Below are 23,255 nucleotides of genomic sequence, written 5' to 3'. Positions count from 1 at the left end.
CTCTTTTTCAGTGTAATGGTAGTGAGGAAGTTCGGCTTGAAAAGCCCAGGACTTAAAAAAAAAAACAATGTGCAGGACCGTTCAGCTTCAGCAGAACCCACCGCAAAGATGGCGATGGGACGAAGCCCCTTCTCCTGCGAAGCCTGTCACTACATATTTCCCACAAACCCTTCCGCGAAGCCCCGCTCGCCGAAACCTGCACGGCCGATGCCCGGTTACTGCGCACGCGCGGGACGACGTCACGTGCTCTCCCAGGGCTCGGCGGAGCTGGCAGGAGGGACTTTGCCAGCTTCCGCCGCCGCGTCGCTTCAGGGCTCGGCCGGCAGATTCGCGCTGCCTCTGCCGCAGCAGGGCAGCTGGGGGAAGGGAGCCGAGCTAAGGGTGCTCTTCGGCACCGCTATGGGACTGCGCCGGATCCGGTGACAGCAGGGAGCCAACCGGCCCGGGCCCTGAGCGCCTCTCCTCCGGGGGGCCTCGCCCTCCTGCTCGCGGGGCCGGGGCTCCTGCTGCCCTTGCTGGCGCTGCTGCTGGCGGTGGCGGCGGCCAGGATCATGTCGGGCCGCCGCTGCGCCGGCGGGGGAGCGGCCTGCGCGAGTGCGGCGGCCGAGGCAATGGAGCCAGCTGCCCGAGAGCTATTCGAGGCGTGCCGCAATGGGGACGTGGAGCGAGTCAAGAGGCTGGTGACGCCGGAGAAGGTGAACAGCCGCGACACGGCGGGCAGGAAATCAACTCCGCTGCACTTCGCCGCAGGTAACCCGGGCCAGCGCCCCCTCGCCTCGCTCTAGACCCCACCTGCGCACCCGGGGCTCCTAGGCCTGAAACCAGTGCTCCTCCACCCCTCTACCTGTCCCTTAAGGACTGTGGTCTTGGTGATCTCCCTCTCTTCCGGTGGGGACTGAGGAGATTGGGTGTTGGGTGAGCGTGCCACACTCACTGGAAGTTTTTGTTTTGTTTTTGCCGAGGGGAGGGGGTGGTTTGGGGTTTTAGCTTTGTTTTGTTGGTACAATACCTGTACCAGCTTCCGGTCTTGTTACCCTAGAAGGCGTCTACACACAAGAAAGAGTGGGAGACTTTAGTAAATAGACCTTATGATTTAAACGATCAGTTACCTCCAAAATTTTTCATTCTTGCAAGTTCCATTTGGATTAAGGTCTTGAAGGACTTTGTAAAATGCGAGGATGTAATTTCGGAGGAGTAGCTTAATAGGCCTTTGACACATTAGCGTTAATTGGTTTATCAGAATAGCCAATCAGCAAGTTTCTGGAGTGACTGCAACTGGAAATAGGCAAGTTTGGGAGAACTGAAATCTGACTAGGCTGGGTGCGGGAAGTCTTTGACACACACACACACAAGTTGAGGTGGAAAGTAGTAGTATAATAGAAAAGATGGTGCAAGTACTTTAGCTTGGATCTAGAATATAAGTTGGAACTAACCTTGCTTCATTCTGAGATTTAGATGAATTACTTTCTTTTAATATTTATTAGATTCACTTTATGATGTAAGCATATTAAATTTAGTCAAAGAATTTAAAAGAACCAGAGATGGGATATTCAGCTTATTCCCATAAAGCATACATGTTTTTCACTTGTAGGAAAGAAAGATCATGACTGTTTCTAACTTCAGGTGAGCCATGTGTGATTGAAAATGGGAGTACCTCCTCTTACCTCTGACCATCCCGGTTTTTTGTTTTGTGTATTTCATGATTGTTAAAAACAATTTTTTGAAAAAGCAGGGAATACATTTTAAAGTGCTCCTGTTCTTTTGGGGCTAGAGTGATGAAGAGAAAAGGAGCAGCGAGAAAGGTTTCCTCTTTCACAAACATTACTTTTACACTTTGTACCAATTGGAGATTTGTTCGTTTTACCCTGTTCCGAGTTTTAAATGTAAACACTACCAGGAGGTATGCTTTTTTGATCAATTGCATCTTTGTTGGATTTACACTGGGGAGTCTTTTTAAAAAAAGAAAGTCTGGGGAACCTAGGTGGGAGAACTAGAAACAGTTTGTGGGCAATGGAAAGAGAAGGAAGAATACTTAAGTCAAATCACACCTAGTTAGCCAAAATTTTACCCGAAATTTTGATGGTAAGTGCTGCTGTTCTTCAGCTAATTCAGATTGTCCTGTTTGACCATGTAGTCAATATTTAAACAACTGATTTGGCAAACTGTCACAACCAACTGATACATAAGCCGAAGGGTAGGGTTACTTAGAGTCTGTTCATTTGATCTGTGGGATAAAAATAGTCCAGAAAGATCTTAGTTGCTACCTTTCAAGAATTTGGTGTATTAATGAGTTCATATCTGAAAATAGTAATATTTAGAGGTGTAAGGTTATGAGTATCAGCTCAGTGACCTTGTTCCTTCTCTACCTTCCTACCTTCAGTTCTGTTCCAACATTTCAAAGCATTTTTTACATAGATTTCATTTTGTTTGTTCAAGTTGAAATGGAAGATTTAATATTTTGGAAACCACCCAACCCTCACAACTTACCCAAATTATCAGGTATAGGTTATAAGATTAATAGTTAAAGGTATGAAAGGAGAGTAATAAAAATTAACAGGAGGTGAGGGGGGGAATCTTCATTCAACCAGAACTTTTAAAGTCCTGTACTTAAATCCAAGCATATAAGAAACCTTTTTAAAAATTGACTTTGTAAATTTAATCTAAATTTTAGATTTATCAGAGAGAAGTTTTTTAAGTGCGTCCAACTACCTTTTCACTCAATATGTGGAGAATACATATTGTCTATAATTATTCTCTATAATCTCTTGTAGGTAGTGAGTTATCAGTCATCTTAATGTGCCTGCAAGCATACTGTTGGAAGTTCAACATAGGTGGTAGTATTATATAACTGCCTGACCAAGCAGTTTCCTGTGTTTGTACATCAATCATAGGGTGAGCTATTGGAGAGGCTGGGAGACATCATTATTTAAAAATTTTTTTAGCTGATTAAAGTTTGGAGGTTTTATTGGTGGAAGGCTTGTTTTTGTCTTTTTGTTTTGATTCATAAGTAATATTAGGACTGAGAGGTGCATGCAGACCACAAAATATGAAAATCAGTTTAGAAAAAATTTGGTTTAATTTCATCCTCAAAAAAGTTAGTTCAATTAAAAGAATAATCAGTTGCCAGCACCAAGACAATTAAGTTCTGTTAATGAAAAAGATAGTCAACATGAACAGGAATTTTTCTACTACTAGGCGTTTTTTTATTATTGAACTAGATTGCATGCTTTTCTTCTAGATAAATATTATTTAAGAAGTAATTTCTTAGGAGAAAAATGACTCTGAAAATTGTTTCCTTTTCAGTCTGCCTGCCACTTGCCCCCCACCATACACAGACATACACAAGATAGGAATGATTTTTTGGCAGCACATAATAGAACTTGTAGAGGCAAGTTGGTGGTAGTAGGGTAGCTGTTGCTCTAATTTTACTAAAAGTAAAAATATCTGAGATTCTTGACAAGTTAATGCCCTAGAAAACAGCAAATTTCAGTAAAGAAGACTGCTTCTCTGAACTTACTTCTAAAAAGTAAAGAAGAAGTGACACAAACTTGGGGAGAAAGTCATCTTGATGCCCATCATAGAAATGAAAGAAATATGTGACATTCCTTACAATCTTAGAACTCTTGGAGCAGGGATAGGAGCTTGCATTGTAGAGTCCTACTAAACAAGGTAACACTTGTTTTATATTTATAGTATGTTATGTTACTGTTAGTATGAGTATGCTACTGAACCATATACATTGGACCAGTTAGACTGAACTTGGATTATTATATTCAATTCTGTGAATCAAATATAAGGGATTTTTTTTTTACCCAGAGGAGGAAAGTAGAATCAGAGCATCCAAAATTTATTGCACAAGCATAGATAGAAAAATTCATGCTGCATATTCTAGAGATGGAAGAAGACTACACCATGTTACTGTCTTCACATATGTGGAAGAATCACAAAGAGTACGTAGATATTACTTGTCAAAACTAAGGCCAATAAGGGAAAGGTTACAAGGGGTCAGACAACCTTTAACAATATTCAGCCATTGAACTGGCTGAAGTATTCAAGCAGTGGCTCGATTGGCTTTTTTCAGAGGTGTTGTACAGAGGATTTCAGCCTAGTTTGACCAACAGGCTGGTACAAGAAAGTGGGCAGATTTCCTCCAAGTGAAGGTTTTAGCTGCTCAACTACCAAAGATATACTAGCTTCTGTGACTGCCGTTCATAATCCTTTCCCAAAATGGTAACTATTGGAGACCTCCAATAACCTTTCTTTGGTTGTAGGTCAACATCATAGTTGTAAGAGATGCACAAAATTTACTGAACCTAGAACTACAATTATAGATTGTTGTTTTCAGGATTGGTTTCTGCTATGGAATGTAATTAAATCATTTATGTATCAGCAGGAAACCCTAGTATCAAATAAAGATTAGTCTGTTTAGGAATTCATAATCTTTCTTTACTTATCAAATCTCCCAATCTATTATAAGATTTTGAGGTATGCCTTTTCCCTCAGCTCTTGCTGGATTTAGAGGTAGACAGTTGGCTTCAATAACAAGAGTTTGGAATACTCCTTTCAGTATTCTCCTATTCAGGTGGTCAAAATTTCATCACCCCACAGGCCATGGTGTTTTTTTCCAAGTTTCTACTAATCTGGCCAGACAGTATATCCCAAGTAGAGATGGGCAAAGCCCTCTCCTTTGTATTTTTCATTCTTACGAAATATATGTGGGAAATAATTTTGCTGGATCTTAGGAAACTAAAGTTAATAGTAAATGAGGCCCAGGCATGGTGCCACACACTATAATTCTAGGACTCTGGGAGGCAAAGGCAGGAGTATCACCTGAACTCAAAAGTTCAAGACCAGCCTGGGCAACATGGTGAAACCTCATCTCTACAAAAAAAGAAAAAGAAAAAAGAAAAATGAGCCAGGCATGGTGGCACAGGCCTGACACTCTGGGAGCCAAAGGCAGGAGTATCACTTGAGCTCAAGAGTTCAAGAGCAGCCTGGGCCACATGGCGAAACTTTGTATCTACAAAAAAAAATAGAAAAATTAGCCAGGCATGGTAGTGCAGGTCTATAGTCCTAGCTACTTGGGAGGCTACAGATGGAGGATTACTTGAGCCAGGGAGATCAAGGCTGCAGTGAGCCGAGATTGTGCCATTGCACTCTAACCTGGGCAACAGAGGGAAACCTTGTAACTTAAAATAGTAAATGAGAAGTTTAAAGTGACATTCCTCAGAAAAAATCTGTCACTAAGCATCCTGGCTAAAGGCTGCTTGAAAGCTGTTTGATTATACCTTCCAATCTCCCAGACCACAGGAGCTTTGTTTTATGGTATTTGTTGACATTTTTCCAGAACTTTGCCTTTGGACAGAACCGTGTGTGATAGCCTACCTTTAGATATTGCAAAACATCACCATCTCGTATGGACCAATTGTGTTATCAGTTATTAATCCCACCTTTGGACTATAAAAGACAGGAGGGGGTTAGCACTTAAACTTCCCAAGAGTCTAAGTTGGTTTCTCTGTAGTGACTTGACTGCCTCACAGCTTTTGGGAAGCCATTCAGATGAAAGCATGTTTCCAGTATAACAGCAAAATATGATATTATTAATAATAGTCATGGTTGGCAAGCAGTACCTGGCGCTGCTGAAACTGATGGCATCTAGATAAGTAATAAATTTGACAAGAGACTGCTTTTCTTAGTTGTCACAAATCATTAATACCATATTCTTTGTGAGGGTCCTTTGCTATTCCAGCAGAGTATTAGACATGCGTTAAACAAATGTTTGTCAAGTCCTTCTATATGCCAGACACTGACCTTGTCCCTGAGTAAACAGAAATGAACAGGACACAATGCCTGCTATTAACTGACACATGGTTAATGTGGTCAACAAATATACTTTACAAATAGGCCTGCTTTGCTTAACTGTAAGCACTTTACAGTAGATTCATACTACATATATGGTTTCATCAGAATTTTTACAAGTACAGCAGTGTTTGAAGTAGAGTGCTGTTCCATAATTACAAAATAAACTACGGTGTGTCCTGAGCAACCATGACCACCAACTTTATTTAGGCTTCTGGTTCCTCATAAAGAGATCCTTAGAATATGGAGATTGACATTGACTCTGAGGATATGCCTATTCATGTTCTACCTGGCCAGTGAGAACGTGATCAGAATATACCCTGCAAATCATTTTTTCTTCAAGAAATTAATGCTTAACAGAACTACTTTGAACTGTTTTTGAGACCGTAACAATAGGGATTTTATCAAGAATTACTCCTCAGTTTGGGAAGTAGTTTTTTTTTGTGGGGAGGAGGGGCCCACAGTTTCACTCTTGTCACCCAGGCTGCACTTCAACCTCCACTTCCCAGGTTCAAGCAATTCTCCTGTCTCCTGCTTCGGCCTCTCAAGTAGTTGGGATTACAGGTGCACACCACCACACCTGCCTAATTTTTATATTTCTTAGTAGAAATGGGGTTTTGCCATGTTGGCTGGGCTGGTCTCGAACTCCTGACCTCAGGTAATCCACCCACCTCTGCCTTCCAAAGTGCTGGGATTACAGGTGTGAGCCACCGCACCCGTCCAGTAAGTATCTTAAATCTTATCAAACTCCCAACAGCTTTTTTTTCTTTTAAGTGCCCAAGATGTGGCTTCAAACATTCAAAATCTCAACTCTTCATCTACTGTCTCAGCATAGCAGATTACATTCTCTCACATATTGTAGTCTTTACAGTGTGACTGTAAAAACATACTGATCTATACTATCAGTGACCAGACTGGTTTCAGACATCTTAATGACTAGGAAATCATGTTGATACAGAGACATTGACATAGAAGTAATCTGTGTCTTGGAATGTTGGTAACTGTGTGGATATAATCACTTGACCCATTCTACCCATATCGAATGCCTCAGCTAAAACTTCAGTTTCAGTAATGTCTTTCTCTTTAACTCTGGTTTCACGCAACCCTCTTCTCTTTCCAGTTTTATTTTGACAGAAGGTTTACTGCTTGACCTTCTTTTTAGATCACCAGTCCTTTGGGACAGATACCTTTCCAGTTGACACTGTCTCTTGTAACAGCTAGATGTTTTACTCCAGCTATTTCTGTGCACACCTAACTCTCCTTTCTGAGGGTAACTCCCTGTGAGTCACCATCTTGCTTCCTTCAGATATACTTATTACTGCTGAAGAAATAGTAATCCTTATTCTAAAATGCTTGGGTACATCAAATAACTTTATGAAGATAGAATTAGCTTTACAAGTTTTTCTTTATTTTGACTCTTTTTCTCTTACTCTCCAATTTAAGAAGCCCTTTTCTTTTTTTTGAGATGGAATTTCACTCTAGTTTCCCAGGCTAGAGTGCAATGGCATGATCTCAGCTCACCACAACCTCCGCCTCCTGGGTTCAAGCAATTCTTCCACCTCAGCCTCCCAATCCCAATTGGGATTACAGGCATGTGCCACCATGCCCAGCTAATTTTGTATTTTTAGTAGAGATGGGGTTTCTCCATGTTGATCAGGCTAGTCTTGAACCTCTGACCCCAGGTGATCTGCCCGTCTTGGCCTCCCAAAGTGTTGGGATTACAGGTGTGGGCCACCATGCCTGGCTAAGAAGCCTTTTTCTAAAAGCATTTCCTGCAGTTGAGTGCTAAGTGGTTGGGATAGCAGAACCATTGATTAGGACAACTGTGGATAGCCTACTTTGGGAGGACAATATGATCAACAATTGATTGATCATATCGGGGGAGGGATCAGGAAGGAAGGCTGAAGTCAGGGATAATGACAAGAGTTGACCTTCCTGTCTTTAAATTTTTCCTATTTGGCTTCTGCAGTGCCATTCTTTCTTAGTTTTACTTCTCAGCTTCCTTTTCACATACCATGATATTAATTCAGCAAATATCAACAAATTACTCTGTACCATGTACTCTGAAGGATGCTGGGGAAGTAACGAATTAAGATGCACATGGCTCTTGTCCTTCATGGAACTAAGAGTCTAGAAAATAGTAAACAGTAATTACAAAGTGTAATAAGTGCCAAGAAATAATGCTATGAACAGCAGAGACAAAAATCCCTGCTTGTATGGAGCTTGCATTCTAGTGGAGGAGGTGGGAGACAGACCAACTAAATAGTGTGAAGATAGGAAAAAAATGTGGATGGGCAGAATGGACTGTTGTAGATAGGATGGTCAGGGATAACCTTCTTAAGATGGTGACATTTAAACAAACCAGGTAGTGAGTAGAAGCAAGGATGCTATGTGCAAGGGAAGAGCACTGCAAGCAGCAGAAGGGCAGCATGTACCAAGTCACTGGCATACTTGACAAACTGAAAGAAAGCTGTATCATAGTTGGGAAAGGGAAGAATTGTGTGAATTGAAATTAGAGAAGAAGGTGAGGGCCAGTTCATGATAGAGCTTTTAAGGCCATAGTAGAGTATTTGAATTTTATTCTAAGAGCAGCAATGGGAAGCCAAGCAACATTTTAAACAGGGCTGTGATATGATTGTTTTTAAAAGGTCACTAGAGACAGAAGTGGAAATGAGAGAATTTATTTTGGAGAGAGTATTGCAGGAGTTTACGCTGGAGGTGATAGTGGTTGGAGTAAGGTAGTGTCAGTGGAAATAGAAGTTGGAAACATGTTGAGTTTCAGGTACCTTTAAAATATCCAGAAGGATATATGTTAAGTAAACATTATGGAATTTGAGTTAAAAGGCTAGAATGGAGGTTTAAATTTGAGGGTTATGTATCTAAGTGGTATTTAAAGCCATGGGATCAGATAAGATTATCTAAAAAGATGGTAGAGAACTGAGTCTTAAGGAATCTCAACATTTAGAAATTGGGTAGAGGAAGCAAGAAGCCCCCAGTGAGATAGGACTTGTCTAAAACTTGGACTTCTCATCTTCTGCCACAAATCTATTTTCATCTGCAGCCTTGCCCCCATTTCAGTTGATGGCACCTTCAGTCTTCCATTACACAGGCCAAAACCTTGGCAGTAGTGTGTGTTAATAGTAAGATTGGTGTAATCCCAGCACTTTGGGAGGCCGAGGCGGGTGGATCACGAGTTCAAGAGATCGAGACCATCCTGGTCAACATGGTGAAGCCCCGTCTCTACTAATACAAAAAAAAAATTAGCTGGGCATGGTGGCGCGTGCCTGTAATCCCAGCTACTCAGGAGGCTGAGGCAGGAGAATTGCCTGAACCCAGGAGGCGGAGGTTGCAGTGAGCCGAGATCGCGCCATTGCACTCCAGCCTGGGTAACAAGAGCGAAACTCCGTCTCAAAAAAAAAAAAAAAAAATAGTAAGATTGGAAACAACCTAACTATGTGTGAGAATGGAACTAGTTACATTTTGATACTTTCAATCCAGAAAATATATACAATACTAATACGTGTTGATTTATGGGATATTATTAATAATATATTTTTTTTAAAGAAAGGAAGATGTAAACACTATCTTTAAATATATATATTAGCAGATGTTTGCTTGTATATATATACAGTAACTTAAAGGTATATGAAAAAAAGTGATAGAAGGAAGGGAACTGGGAAGCTGGGAACAGGGGTGGGAGGAAGGCTTCACTAGCCATGTGAATATTACCCATTGTGTTCACATGAACCATGTGAATATACTATCCTAACCACCAAATCAGTCTTAATTTTAGCCCTTATCTGTCACCTAGACTGTGACACGTAGTGTTATAAAACTTAAGGACCTGTCTACTGCCTATCTTTGCATTTGATTCATTTATTCACACAGTTGCCAAGGTGATCTTTCTTAAAAAAAAAAGGCAGGGGCAAATACTGCCTTAAATATATAATTCTGTGACTGTTTTGTAGTATTTTTCAAACTGTTTCTAAGAGGTGCTCAGGGATACATTAATATTTTCTTTTGGGTCTTTGTGAGGAGAAGAAGGAGGATTCAACCAGAATAGTTTTTATTTTATTCAATTAATTTGCAACTCTATGAATGCCAACTATGTACTAGGCATTGGGAATTTAGCAGTAAACATGACATGTACTTGTTATAATCTTAAATAAGATCTAATTGAAATCTGCTGTCTGGGCTGAGCGTGGTGGCTCACACCTGTAATCCCAGCACTTTGGGAGGCTGTGTTGGGCAGATTACTTGAGGTCAGGAGTTTGAGATCAGCCTGCCTAATGTGGCAATACCCTGTGTCTACTAAAAATGCAAAAAAATTAGCCGGGGATGATGGTGCACACCTGTAGTCCCAGCTACTCAGGAGGCTAAGGCAGGAAAATCCTTGAACCAGGGAGGCAGAGGTTGCAGTGAGCCAAGATCGCACCACTGTACTCCAGCCTAGGTGACAGAGCGAAACTCTGTTTCAAAAAAAAAAAAAAAATCTGCCGTCTGAAAACAATTTGAAAAATACTAATTTATGGGACACAGTCCAGGTGCTACCTTAACCTGCCACACTCCTGATCTAGCATCTGCCCCCTTTGGCATTCTGTGTCCTGACTGTTAGGAAGCATTTGTTCTTTCTTTTTTTTTTTTGAGATGGAGTCTTGCTCAATCACCCAGGCTGGAGTGCAGTGGCGCAATCTCTGCTTACTGCAGCCTCTGCCCTTCGGGTTCCAGAGATTCTCCTGCCTCAGCCTCCTGGGTAGCTGGGATTACAGATGCACACCGCCATGCCCTGCTAATTTTTGTATTTTTAGTAGAGACATGGTTTCGCCATGTTGGCCAGGCTGGTCTCAAACTCCTGACCTCAGGTGATCCGCCTGACTTGGCTTCAAAAAGTGATGGGATTACAGGCGTGAGCCACCATATCTGGCCAGCATTTGTTCTTTCATACTTCCATGTCTGTGTACATTTTTTCTTCTGCCTGAACTACAGTACCCTTCCTTGCCAATCTCCTTTCTCTCACCTCTCACTCCTCTTCTCGTTTTCTTAATGATCTTTTATTTTTCTGTATGCTTTCAGCTTAGTTGTCAGCACTGGAATCACCTTAGGCACGTCCTTTCCACTCTGCTTTCCCCTAGTTTAGGAGTTGCCTTCTTTGAGCTCTAGTAGCACTTTATATATACATAGCAATTACATTGTATTGAACTTTAAAATCTGCCTATCTTAAATTATGAGCTCTTTGAGAGGAGAAAGAATCAAAGATATAAAGATACTCATCTTTGTGACCACAGAGCCCAGCAATGTTAAGACAAAAGCAGTTAATCTTTTCAACTATCTTTAGCTCTTCCGTCAGCTGCAGTCAGGCCAACCCCAGGCATTCACCTTAGAAAGACTGTACCATTACTTTCTTATCTGTTCTCATTGCTGGTCATCTTGGAAGAACTACATTCAGACTTGGTGGCTTTAAGAATAGAATGGAGAAATTTCAGAAGAGTGAGCGGTTACTTTCTCTCTACCCCAACACTTTGTAGACCACTCCATCTGCTTTAACATATGCCTAAAAGCCTTATCATTTCACAACTAGCTGTAAAAAGATTTCAAGTACTAATATATGGGAATGATAAGAGATTGAAACTCATTGGTGCTAAATCTGTAAACCAGTATAAATGAATTACCAGACTTTTTTGTTTTATTTGATTTGGGGGCAGTTGAGCAGAACTGTGGAATGTTGGTATCTAAAGGAGGCCTCCAACATGGCAAGAAGTTATATGCGTTGTGCAAATGGCAAAGTAGGGGCTTCTTTGAAGACACCAGATTTCACACTTTGGCCTGGAGTCATCTGTGTCTCACTACATAGACAAATATTAGCTGTAAGCTGATCTTTTTTTTGTTGGTTCTCGTAATCCCCTAGTTTAGCTGAAACATTCTGTAAGGTAGATGTGGGAAAGGAATTCTAGCAAGAGTTTTGTCACTTTCATAAGGTTGTGATTTACATATTCAAGTTTTATAGTTTGAACATCTGAAAATATATATATACTAAATATACAAAACTCTATTGTAGAGCGAGAAACATTTGAACTTTGAGCTTTCAGTCACTGATTCTGTAATCTTTCTCTGAGGTTAGTAGTAATAGTACCACCCAAGGCACTACTTAGCTACCACTACTGTTTAGTGTAGAGTCCCTCTAGCTTTATCAGTAAGGTTAGTTATTGATATATTTCTGATCACCTTTCCATTAATTAGTTCTTGAATTGTTGAGTCGGTTATTTTTCAACCTGAAACATTTTAGCGTGGATGGTACTTATTCTTTTTTTTTTTTTTTTTGAGACGGTGTTTCGCTCTTGTTACCCAGGCTGGAGTGCAATGGCGCGATCTCGGCTCACCGCAACCTCCGCCTCCTGGGTTCAGGCAATTCTCCTGCCTCAGCCTCCTGAGTAGCTGGGATTACAGGCACATGCCACCACGCCCAGCTAATTTTTTGTATTTTTAGTAGAGACGGGGTTTCACCATGTTGACCAGGATGGTCTCAATCTCTTGACCTCGTGATCCACCCGCCTCAGCCTCCCAAAGTGCTGGGATTACAGGCGTGAGCCACAGATGGTACTTATTCTAATTTGATATCTTTTCCTCATTGAACTTATGTGTGGACAATTTGTTTTCTTCTAGGTTTTGGGCGGAAAGATGTAGTTGAATATTTGCTTCAAAATGGTGCAAATGTCCAAGCACGTGATGATGGGGGCCTTATTCCTCTTCATAATGCATGCTCGTTTGGTCATGCTGAAGTAGTCAACCTCCTTTTGCGAAATGGTGCAGACCCCAATGCTCGAGATAATTGGAATTATACTCCTCTCCATGAAGCTGCAATTAAAGGAAAGACTGATGTTTGCATTGGTAAGATTATTTACTTTTCTGACTCTTCCTACTTCCTAATGTTGTAACTATGCTAAATCTGAACTGAACTGATTTGTTCATATCATCAAATTCTGTCAAGCGGAATTTAAATATTTAAGAACATTCCATGATTTAATCTAACCACTATTGGTTAGACTGAGTGTCTTTTTGTATATAGTACTTCTTTGGAGAATGGAATACAAAGTTCCTATTCTCTAGAAACTTGCATTCTCTTGAGAGATAAAATACACAAAGAACCAGATAAAGGCATGGTGGAAGGGAATAGAGAGTGTTAAGAGGGTAGTGAGCACAGTGACTTGGCAGGATCAAGTCAAGGCCCTACTTCCTGGAGTCTTTCCAGTGGGAAAGGGAAAGTCTTTCCAGTGGGGAAAGAGTTATAAAGGTAGATGGGGATTTCTTTATAAAAAGCTTTAAATACCAGGTTAAGGAGCTTGATATTAGTATGTGTAGGCAGTGCGGAATATTGAAGATTTTTTTGAGGAAGGGAACAGTGTGATAAGAGTACATAGTATACAGTCATGCTCCATGTAACTCCATAAGGGTGGTCCCATAAGATTATAATGGAGCTGAAAAAACCCTGTCACCTAGTGACTTCATAGCTGTCCTAACTTCATAGCACAAGGCATTACTCAGGTTTTTGTGGTGATGCTGGGGTAACAAACCTAGTGCACTGACAGTCATATAAAAGTATAGCATACAAAATTATGTACACTACATAATACTTGATCATAACTAACTTTGTTACTGGTTTGTTTGTTTACCATACTTTTTATTTTTTTTTTAGAGTATACTCAGCAATTTTAAAAAAGTTAACTGTAAAACAGCCTCAGGCAGGTCCTTTAGGACACGTTCCAGATGAAGGCATTATTACAGGAAATTACAGCTCCATGTATTGTTATTGCCACTAAAGACCTTCCAGTGGGACAAGATGTGGAGGTGGAAGACAGTAATATTGATGACTGAGCCTGTGTAGGCCGAGGCTAGTATGTGTGTCTGTGTCTTAGTTTTCAACATAAAAGTTGTAAAAAATTTTTTGAATAGAGAAAAGCTTATAGAATAAAGACATGAAGAAAGAAAATATTTTTGTATAGGTGTACATTGTGTTTTAAGCTGTTACCACAAAAGTCAAAAAGTAAAAGTTTAAAAAGGTTATAGTAAGCTAAAGTTAATTGAAGAAATAAAAATATTTTAAAAATAAACTTACATAGCTAAGTGTACAGTGTTTATGTAGAGTCTGCAGTAACGTGTATAATATCCTAGGCCTTTACATTTACTCATCACTTACTCACTCAGAGCAACTTCCAGTTCTGCAAGCTCTATTCATGGTAAATGTCCCATACAGATACACCATTTCTTATCTTTTATACCATATTTAGACATATTTAGTTACAGATATACTTAGCATTTTGTTACGATTGCCTGCGGTATTTAGTACAGTAATATGCTGTTCAGGTTTGTAGTCTAGGAGGAGTAGGCTATACCATGTAGCCTAGGTATTTGGTGGGCTATACCATCTATGTTTGTGTAAGTATACCCTGTGGTGTTGGCTCAATGACGGACTCACCTAACAACGCATTTCTCAAAATATATCCCTGTCATTAAGCAAGTCTGTATTTTACAAAGAGTAATCTGGTAGGGGGCTGGGTAGGATGGATAGATAGCATCAAGGTGACCAGTTAGGAAGCTATAAAGTAACCCAGGTGAGAAATGATGAAGGCATGACTTAGGGTGATAAGAGAATAGAAATGGCAGGATGAATAAGAAAATTACACAGTATGTGATAAATCTTTTTGAGGATTTTTATTAACCTGGTATTTACTTTTGTGAGACAGATTCAGGGATTTTGGACTCATTACCACCTTAACTCCATTATTTCCTAATGTAAAACAGGGACAGTTGAAATCCCTATCAGTTAGAAAGCCAGTTGAGTGCACTAGAAGTCCAGGTGCCCTATGCTGGGCTTAAATTGGATCTGATCACCCCCACCATCCCAAATCACTATTTATATCAACATCACCAGCTTAGTTTAAATTAGGTCATTTATAAAGATGTGAAATGGCTATCCTAGTTACCTCTGCCCAATTCTCCTTTTCTATATGTTATCTTAAATTGTTCCTGCCCTACGTTCAAATACATCATTTTTACCACATAACCCATCATCTGGTACCTCATAATCTCAGACATATAATTAATTAGTTTTAACAATGTAGCGTTTTCCAAATATAGTTATAATCTGCACTATCCATTATGGTAGCTAAGGACTTGCAATGTCTGAATTGAGATGTACTCTAAGGGGAAAATGGATACCGTATTTCAGAGACTTAGTACAAAAAAAAGTAAAATACCTAATTTTATATTGATTATAATATAAATGCAGATATACAACTTTTGGATGTAATTAATTTGAACTGTTTCTTTTTTAATGTAGTTAGTTACTAGAAAATTTTGAATTATTTATGTGGCTCACATTTTATTTCTGTTGAGCAGTGCTGGTATATATAGGAATAGAGCAGAATGGAAATTCACCCTATCAAAGAACAGGAGCTGAGCTTCCTTTCTGCACGTATTTGCTTGTCTTCCTCCAGCTCCTTATTTAGAGAGTGTACTGGAATATCTTCATAATAATACAAATAATAATATAGTAAAACACAAGAGTTCTCTTTTTATGTGCCTTTGATTATAATGTAGTAGTTTTGATTTGGGGTTTGTTAATTCTATTGACGGTATTTGGATTTTAACTCAAAATTCAGTGTAATTAACCTCAAAAAACTACTCAGCTAGCAACTTTTATTTATATATCCCTCAGTTAAAATTTTTCCAAAGAAAAATTGTCCTTGTAAGGAGCAGTTTGCACCTTGGTTTCAATGCATCTACTCCACTCCTTAGATCACTTACCTTGTACCTTACAAGTGCATTGTATTATGGTGTCAATAGTGGACAAATACAAACAGCCTTCTGTTGATTATTCAGCCTTCCTGAAGAATAGAGAGATAATGACTGATGGCCTTACAGAATTTGTTGAAAGCATAAGGAAGCTATTCAGTTTTTTAAAAAAGAATTTGCCTGTGTGATTTTCTTTTTTGTGTGTGTGTCTTTTTTTTCCACCCTTAAAGATCCTACACATCTCTGTTCCCAGGCTATTTATAGCTTTAGACATTTTATTTCTGTCATGATGAACAGTCTTTCTAGCATAAGCAGTGTTCCTTTGGAATGAGAAAACAAGCTTTCAAGCAAACTTGCCTTTTTTTCCCTTATACACTCTTATCTATCCTTAGTCACTTGCCACCAGCTATATAAATAGCAAAGGAATCTCACACTGAACTGGGGGGAAACTTATTTACTGTGTCTTTAATGCATTAAATAATAGAATGCTTTATATATTATTTTTATATTTAAAATGTAACAGGTCCCATTCTGACAAGATGTGAAAGGTCTTTAAACAACTTTGAGACTTTGCTGGACCAGAATTCTTGAGAAAATGATTTACTAAAATCAAGTTAAGATTACCATTGAACTTCAAAATAGTGTTGCTATTTTGCAGTGCTCTTACAGCATGGAGCTGAGCCAACTATCCGAAATACAGATGGAAGGACAGCATTGGATTTAGCGGATCCATCTGCCAAAGCAGTGCTTACTGGTAAGTCTGTATACCCTCTTTGGTTATTCCAGGAAGCCTGTAAAGAACAAGCTTGCCAGGTAGAAAATTTGCCTCCTGTGATTAATGACCTCAGCTAGATTTTAAAAAATAGTGTCAATTCAGTAGCTATCCTTTTCTACATCTACATGGCTGACATTTGATTCTTATCTAAGAAAAATAAAGCTTTCTTTTCTTTTCTAATTGATGTTTAAGTATGTCATTGTTGCCTTTTTGAGGGCAGAGGGTGATAGATAATTGTATGTTGCTGTAGTGTATTCAGGATATTTTTTTAATACCCCTGAGTTTTCCAGATAACTTAGGCCTGCCCCTTTATGTACAGGTTGAATATTTCTAATCCAAACTTCAGAACACTTCTAGTCTTAAGCATTTCAGGTAAGGGATATATACGCTGTACTATTTTTTTTTAATGTATTTTAATCATTTTTGATGAAATCCTTTCAAAAAGCACCAGCCATTCTGTTGGCTTTTCAGAGGAGGATTCTAGGCACATGCATTTTAGTACCATGAAGAATGCTAGTTGTACTCTGCTGTAACATATTTATGTCCTTGGAACCTTTTCCTATGCATAAGGCTAGAGTATAGATTGACAAGCTTTCCTGAGTTGTATCCACTTCACATTTTTTCTCCCTTGTCAGTGTGCTTTCCTCTTAGCAACTCTGCCATATTATTTACCAGATTCTTACCTACCTTATGATGACTAGAATCATACCTAATCTAAAAGTCAAGAGCCTAAGGGGCTTTGCTATGAGCTCTGTGGCTGGATTTTGTAATATTTCTTCTAACATTGCTGAGAAAATTTAGACTTCTTCATGAAAAGACTTCTAGAAGTGTGCACTATTATTGTGATTGTCAATCCAGTGTTCATTTTCTCCTTCACTAGTTCATGTTATTCTGTGCTTTTATTTTTGTTTTTTAAATCTTGGGGTTCAAAAGAATCATTTCCTTGGCACTCAGCACACAATTCACATTGTATGCAGCAGTTTGGATGTCATTCAGCAAATCATTATATTAATATAATTTTACTGGTTTTATAGTTTTGTTAGTTTTGTTTGTATTCATTTGTAAAAGTAAAGGCTGTAAAAATAAAGAGTTCATAGTTGATCCATTTTTATATTTGTATATATTTAAAATAGCATTAAATAAACATGATATTAGTGTTGAAAAATCTTCTAGGTTCATAAAGATGTTAATGATTATGTTTAATCGGTATTGCTATAGATTCTTTGGTCATTCTATAGTGTTTCCTTTTGTTTAGGGTTTTTTTGGTTGTTGTTGGGGTGTATGTGTTTGTGTGTATGTGTATCAGGGTCTCATTCTGTCGCCCAGCCTGGAGTGCAGTGGTGCAGTCACAGCTCACTGCAGCCCTAACCTCTCTGGGCTCAGGTGATCCTGCATCCTCAGTCTCCCGAGTAGCTGAGATTACAGGCATGCATCACCACACCCAGCCAATTTTTGTATTTTTTGTAGAGAGAGGGTTCCCCATGTTCCCCAGGCTAGTCTCTAACTCTTGGGCTCAAGCCACCTGCCCACCTCAGCTTTCCAAAGTACTGGGATTACAGACATGAGCCAATACACCTAGCCTTCTTTAGGTTTGGATCAAAGTTGTAGATATATTCTGTTTCTCTGTTACAAAAAAAAAAAATAGCTTATTCATTTTAAGAATTTTGAAGGGAAAAAGGAAAAGGTCACCAATAATTTATGACCCAAGACAAACTTTGTTAATATTTTGGTATATTTTCTTCTGGGCTCTCCTTTTCCTGAGCATATTGTTTTTATATAGTTGAGGTTGCCCTTCATTGTAAAATAGAATCATTCTTGTTTTTACTCCCATAACAAAGGTATTTTATGTTTGTTTTTCATGCAGATACTTTTAAACTACATAATCTGTTAATGAACTATTTTCCATTTATTGGAAATTTATTTCCAAATTTATCACTTTATAATTCATTGGGCATCTTTTTGCATAAAACTGTCATTGATTTTTCTTTTTAATTTCTATACTTTTTTTTTCTAATTCACAGGTGAATATAAGAAAGATGAACTCTTAGAAAGTGCCAGGTACGTACTAATGTTATAAATATGTGACAGGAATATTTCACCATTAACTTTTTTTTTTTTTTTACAGTAAGCAGACTTAAAAAAAAATTGTTTTTAATGGTTACAGTACATATCTCAAAGAAGAGCTGATACAGAGTGCAAATTGCTAATACTTTTTTTTATATTCTAGGAGTGGCAATGAAGAAAAAATGATGGCTCTACTCACACCATTAAATGTCAACTGCCATGCAAGTGATGGCAGAAAGGTATTTGCTTTTGAAACTGAGTTTGTGCTTATCTCCTGGTAACATAAAGATAAAGATGTGTTTATCTTATGATAAATTGAAATATATTTGAAGAAAGTACTGATGTTTTCTTTTAAGCACTATTTCAAAGTCTTAAGCTTAGTAAAATTTTATTGATGATAAACAGTTATTTGCTTCCTGTATGCAATAGTGAATTTATAAACTTGTATACTATGCCTTCAATATGTATGTTGGATTTTGTAAAACCAAATGGATAACTACTTAGACAGTGAAAATTGGATTTTCTGGTTTTATATTTGGGTTTTTACCTTCTCACACATTTTATTCAGCCGTTATTTGAATTTCATTAACTTATTTGATTAATATTTCAGTCAACTCCATTGCATTTGGCAGCAGGATATAACAGAGTAAAGATTGTACAGCTGTTATTGCAACATGGAGCTGATGTCCATGCTAAAGATAAAGGGTAAGCATTTGAACAAAAACGAGGACTTTTTAAATCTTACTGTCTTAAAACAATCTTTGTAACCTTATAAAAATCATATTTTTACTAAAGAACATTAATATATAATTGGGCTTTTACAACGTGCAGGTTGCTCTGAGGGCACAGGAAATTAAAAAACCTTAAGCCTACCACTCATAAAAGGTTTACATTACACTTCAGAGGGCATGAAAAGATACCTAAGGATACAATGTGGTCTCTACCGAATGTTGGGTCATGGAGAAGGATAGTACTGCAGGAGTTCCCAGGAGGGACTCTTAGTGATGGTTGCCTGGGGTGTTTGGGAAATCCCTCAGAATGAGGTGTTACTTGACCTGGAATGTAAAGTCAGGTCTCAATTCAAGAAAGCAAAGAGTTTGGGGAACATTACTCTGTAAGACAATTGGGATAAGTCGGGGGTGCTAAAGCAGATACTAGACTAGCTTTGCTGGAGCAGTTGATTCACACAAGACACAAATGAAGGTTAGGATTAGAGAAATAGGTGAGAACCAGGTTTTAGAGGACTTGGTATTTAGTCAAAGTAATTCAGACTTCATTCCGTGATCTGAAACAAAGGGAATGATTATTCTAAAAGAAGTTTTAGGAGGTGCATTTGAAAGCAGTGTTTTGGCTAAATTGGAGAGAGAGGAGACTAGAAGCAAAAACAGCAGTTAGGAAAGTGAGCATTCTAGAGGTTTCGGCATAATCAGGATCCATAATGTGGTAGAAGAAATGAAAATGAAGGATGCAAGAAATATTGCAGTGTAAGAATGGATGAGATTTGTTGAATGGGTATGATTAGCGAGAAGTAAAAAGAAAACTACACTCTTAAGTTCTGAATGAGTTAGATCCAATGATACCCATGTGAAATACAGGAGTCAAAATTGTTTGGGGGGACAATGTTGAATTGACTTCTAGAGCTCTTATTGTTTGTTTGTGGTTTTGTTTATGTTTTTGTTTTTGTTTTTGCCTTTATTTTATTTATTTATTTATTTTTTTTTTTTTGAGACAGTCTTGCTTTGTCACCCAGGCTAGAGTGCAGTGGTGTGATCTCGGCTCACTGCAACTTCCGCCTCCCAGGTTCAAGTGATTCTCCTGCCTCAGCCTCCTGAGTAGCTGGGATTATAGGCGCCTGCCACCACACCTGGCTAATTTTCATATTTTTTGTAGAGATAAGGTTTCACTATGTTGGCCAGGCTGCCCTTGTACTCCTGACATCAGGCGATCCACCTGCCTTGGCCTCCTAAAGTGCTCAGATTACGGGCGTGAGCCACCATACCCGGCCTAGAACTCTTAGTTTAATGGGACAATTTAGGAACACAGCGGAAGCATCCAGCAGGTAGTTAGGAATGAAATTGGTGCTCAGGCAAGTGAAGAATCATATATTCAAAAGTAGTAAGGAAAGCCATGAACCTTTAAAGAGAGGACTCATAGAACTAAAGACTAAATCACAGGTGACCATCCCTTACCAGAGGCTGGCATGATGGTGGCTGTGGCAGTATATTAGTGAGTGATCCCAAAGGAGAAGGAAAAGCTTAAAGGTAGAAATGAGGATTTTAAAGTTTCACTGTATCTTCCCATATGGAAAGTTCCTCCTCCATTCCCATCGTGGAAGAATAGGATTTCAGTTTATTAAGGATCTCAAAAAAGTTTTAAAAATGAGCCAGTATTTGAGTTAAGTCTGGAAAAGACATGTAGAAATGAACCAGAACAAAGGAAGGAGGGAAATCTATACCCAGGGAACAGTATGTGTAGAGACATACTGGAAACTGTAAGTTTAGCATACCATTATTGAAGGGTAAGCCTAGGGAGGGAGTCAGGTCATTGTGTATGCCATGTTAATAAGTTGGAACCATCTTTTGAAAGCACAAAAAAATCCATTAAGGATGTTAAGATGTAACTACATCGGACTTACCTTTTAGAAAAATCTGCCTCAGCTTGGAGGTTAAAGTGGGGTGGGGCCTATTTCAATAGTGCAAGGAAGAAATAATGTAGGCCAAAACTAAGGCAGTGACAGTAGCAGTGAAGTACAAAGGAAGATGGATGTGAAAGATACTTGGGAGTTCACATTCTTAGGACTTAGGGTTTAAATGGATGTTAAAAAATTTTGGACGTTTTTATTAGAACATCACGTAATCCATTTGCTATTTAAGTACAAGTAATTAATTAAATAAATTTTAATTTGTAAATTTCCCTAGGCCTAAGGAATCTATACTAAAACAGGATTTTTTCCCCCCTTTTTCATTGTAGTGATCTGGTACCATTACATAATGCCTGTTCTTATGGTCATTACGAAGTAACTGAACTTCTGGTCAAGGTTAGTGCTCTTATACTCTCCTAGTTACTTTCTAGAGTTATATAAAATCACTTGAAATACATGAGTGTATCTGGGTTTCTTTTTATTTTCTGTGTTCTTAGTGCTTGAAGAAGAAGTATTTATAAGCATTATGAAATATAAGTGACTGATAGCTCAGCATTTGACTGCTTTGAGATTTTTGAGATACCACATTGTTTTTTTTTTAATTTTGGAGATAGGGTCTGACTCTCGCCCAGGCTGGAGTGCAGCAGTCTTGACTCACTGCAACCTCCACCTCCAGGGTTCAAATGATTCTTCTGCCACAGCCTCCTGAGTAGATGGGATTTCAGACCTGTGCCACCATACCTGGCTAAGTTTTGTATTTTTAGTAGAGATGGGGTTTCACCATGTTGGCCAGGCTGGTCTTGAACTCCTGACCTCAAGTGATTTGCCTACCTCGGCCTCCCAAAGTGCTGGGATTACAGTTAAGAGCCACTACACCCAGCCTAGATATCATATGTTTTTAAATACAAAGTAGCACTGTCATCTTGCTGCACATCATCTAGTGGCACTTATCTGAAATCCCATGTGCCCAGGAGGCTGTGGCAGGAGAATTGTTTGAACCCTGGAGGTGGAGGTTGCAGTGAGCCAAGATCGTGCCACTACACTCCAGTCTAGGCAAGAGTGAGACCTTGTCTCAAAAAAAGGAAAAAAAAAATCATATGAAATAGCAGATTAAGTGATTCCGTAATTTGTAGCTAAAGGTGAAGTTTCAAAACTCTTAAGAAAGCAGTTTTTAGTGAACCATATTTTGTTAAAACCACCAGAGATATAATAGCAAGATTTGCCAATTATACTTTGAGTTGGAGCAGACTCATTTGGTAAGGTTCTTTTCTTCCAATATGCTCAACAGCTGTTTAACAAATAGTTTCCCAAGACTAGCAAGAAACCTTTTTTTTTTTTTTTGAGACAGAATCTTGCTTTGTCACCCAGGCTGGTGTGCGGTGGCACAATCTCAGCTCACTGCAACCTCTGCCTCCTGGGTTCAAGTGATTCTCCTGCCTCAGCCTCCCAAGTAGCTGGTATTACAGGTATGTGCCACCATGCCCAGCTAATTTTGTATTTTTAGTAGATACGGGGTTTCACCATGTTGGCCAGGCTGGTCCTGAACTCCTGACCTCAGGTGATCCGCCCACCTCAGCCTCCCAAAGTGCTGGGATTACAGATGTGAGCCACCACGCTCAGCCCGGAACTTCCTATTTTGATCCTTTTTAGGTAAGAGTAGAAGATACATATTATTTTTGGAAGTGGATCCCAGGATGTTACCCATACCCATTTAACTTGTGTTACCCTGCACCCATTCTACCCTTTCAGTACTTTTCCCCACTCTCTCAGCAGCTGTCATGGAAAGAGAAAGGACATTTGTTTCCATTGCCTCTGTGGTTCCTTTTGGGCCTGCATCCTGTGAAATATATTTTCCCATTGAAACAACTTTATAATAATAATTAGATACTCTGAGTAGCATATAAACCTTATTAAACTTATAATGTGGCTATAATGTTATACATTTGTAACAGTAATGCTTTTGCTTCTTGTAAAACTGAATCTTTACTCCAGCAGAACATTTGAAAGTTTCTATGGATAAGAATGAAACATCAAACAGATTTGCACTGGGACTCAAAGACAACTGAGTGGTGTTTTCCTAAGACCTTGTGTTTTACTAAATAAGAAGGAAAGGCTAACTAGAGGTCA

General features: G+C 39.0%; 1 protein-coding gene across 1 annotated transcript in view; it reads left to right on the top strand.

Annotated features, from left to right (window-relative positions):
- Positions 1-287: 287 nt before the first annotated feature.
- TNKS2 (tankyrase 2) overlaps positions 288-23,255 on the top strand; it is a 71,404-nt gene continuing 48,436 nt past the window's right edge. Inside the window, exons 1-7 of the mRNA XM_012454767.3 lie at positions 288-750; positions 12,520-12,744; positions 16,307-16,402; positions 18,445-18,481; positions 18,651-18,726; positions 19,098-19,192; positions 21,458-21,524. Of these exons, the coding sequence (XP_012310190.2) occupies positions 552-750; positions 12,520-12,744; positions 16,307-16,402; positions 18,445-18,481; positions 18,651-18,726; positions 19,098-19,192; positions 21,458-21,524 (795 nt within the window). The 5' untranslated portion in view covers positions 288-551. The remainder of the gene's footprint in view (positions 751-12,519; positions 12,745-16,306; positions 16,403-18,444; positions 18,482-18,650; positions 18,727-19,097; positions 19,193-21,457; positions 21,525-23,255) is intronic.

The sequence above is a fragment of the Aotus nancymaae genome, unplaced genomic scaffold (genome assembly GCF_030222135.1).
Source record: "Aotus nancymaae isolate 86718 unplaced genomic scaffold, 86718_ANA_hifiasm-v0.15.2.pri h1tg000010l, whole genome shotgun sequence".
Classification (NCBI taxonomy): domain Eukaryota; kingdom Metazoa; phylum Chordata; class Mammalia; order Primates; family Aotidae; genus Aotus; species Aotus nancymaae.
The sequence above is the reverse complement of the archived record's forward strand: the minus strand, read 5'-3'. Positions and strand labels throughout refer to the sequence as shown.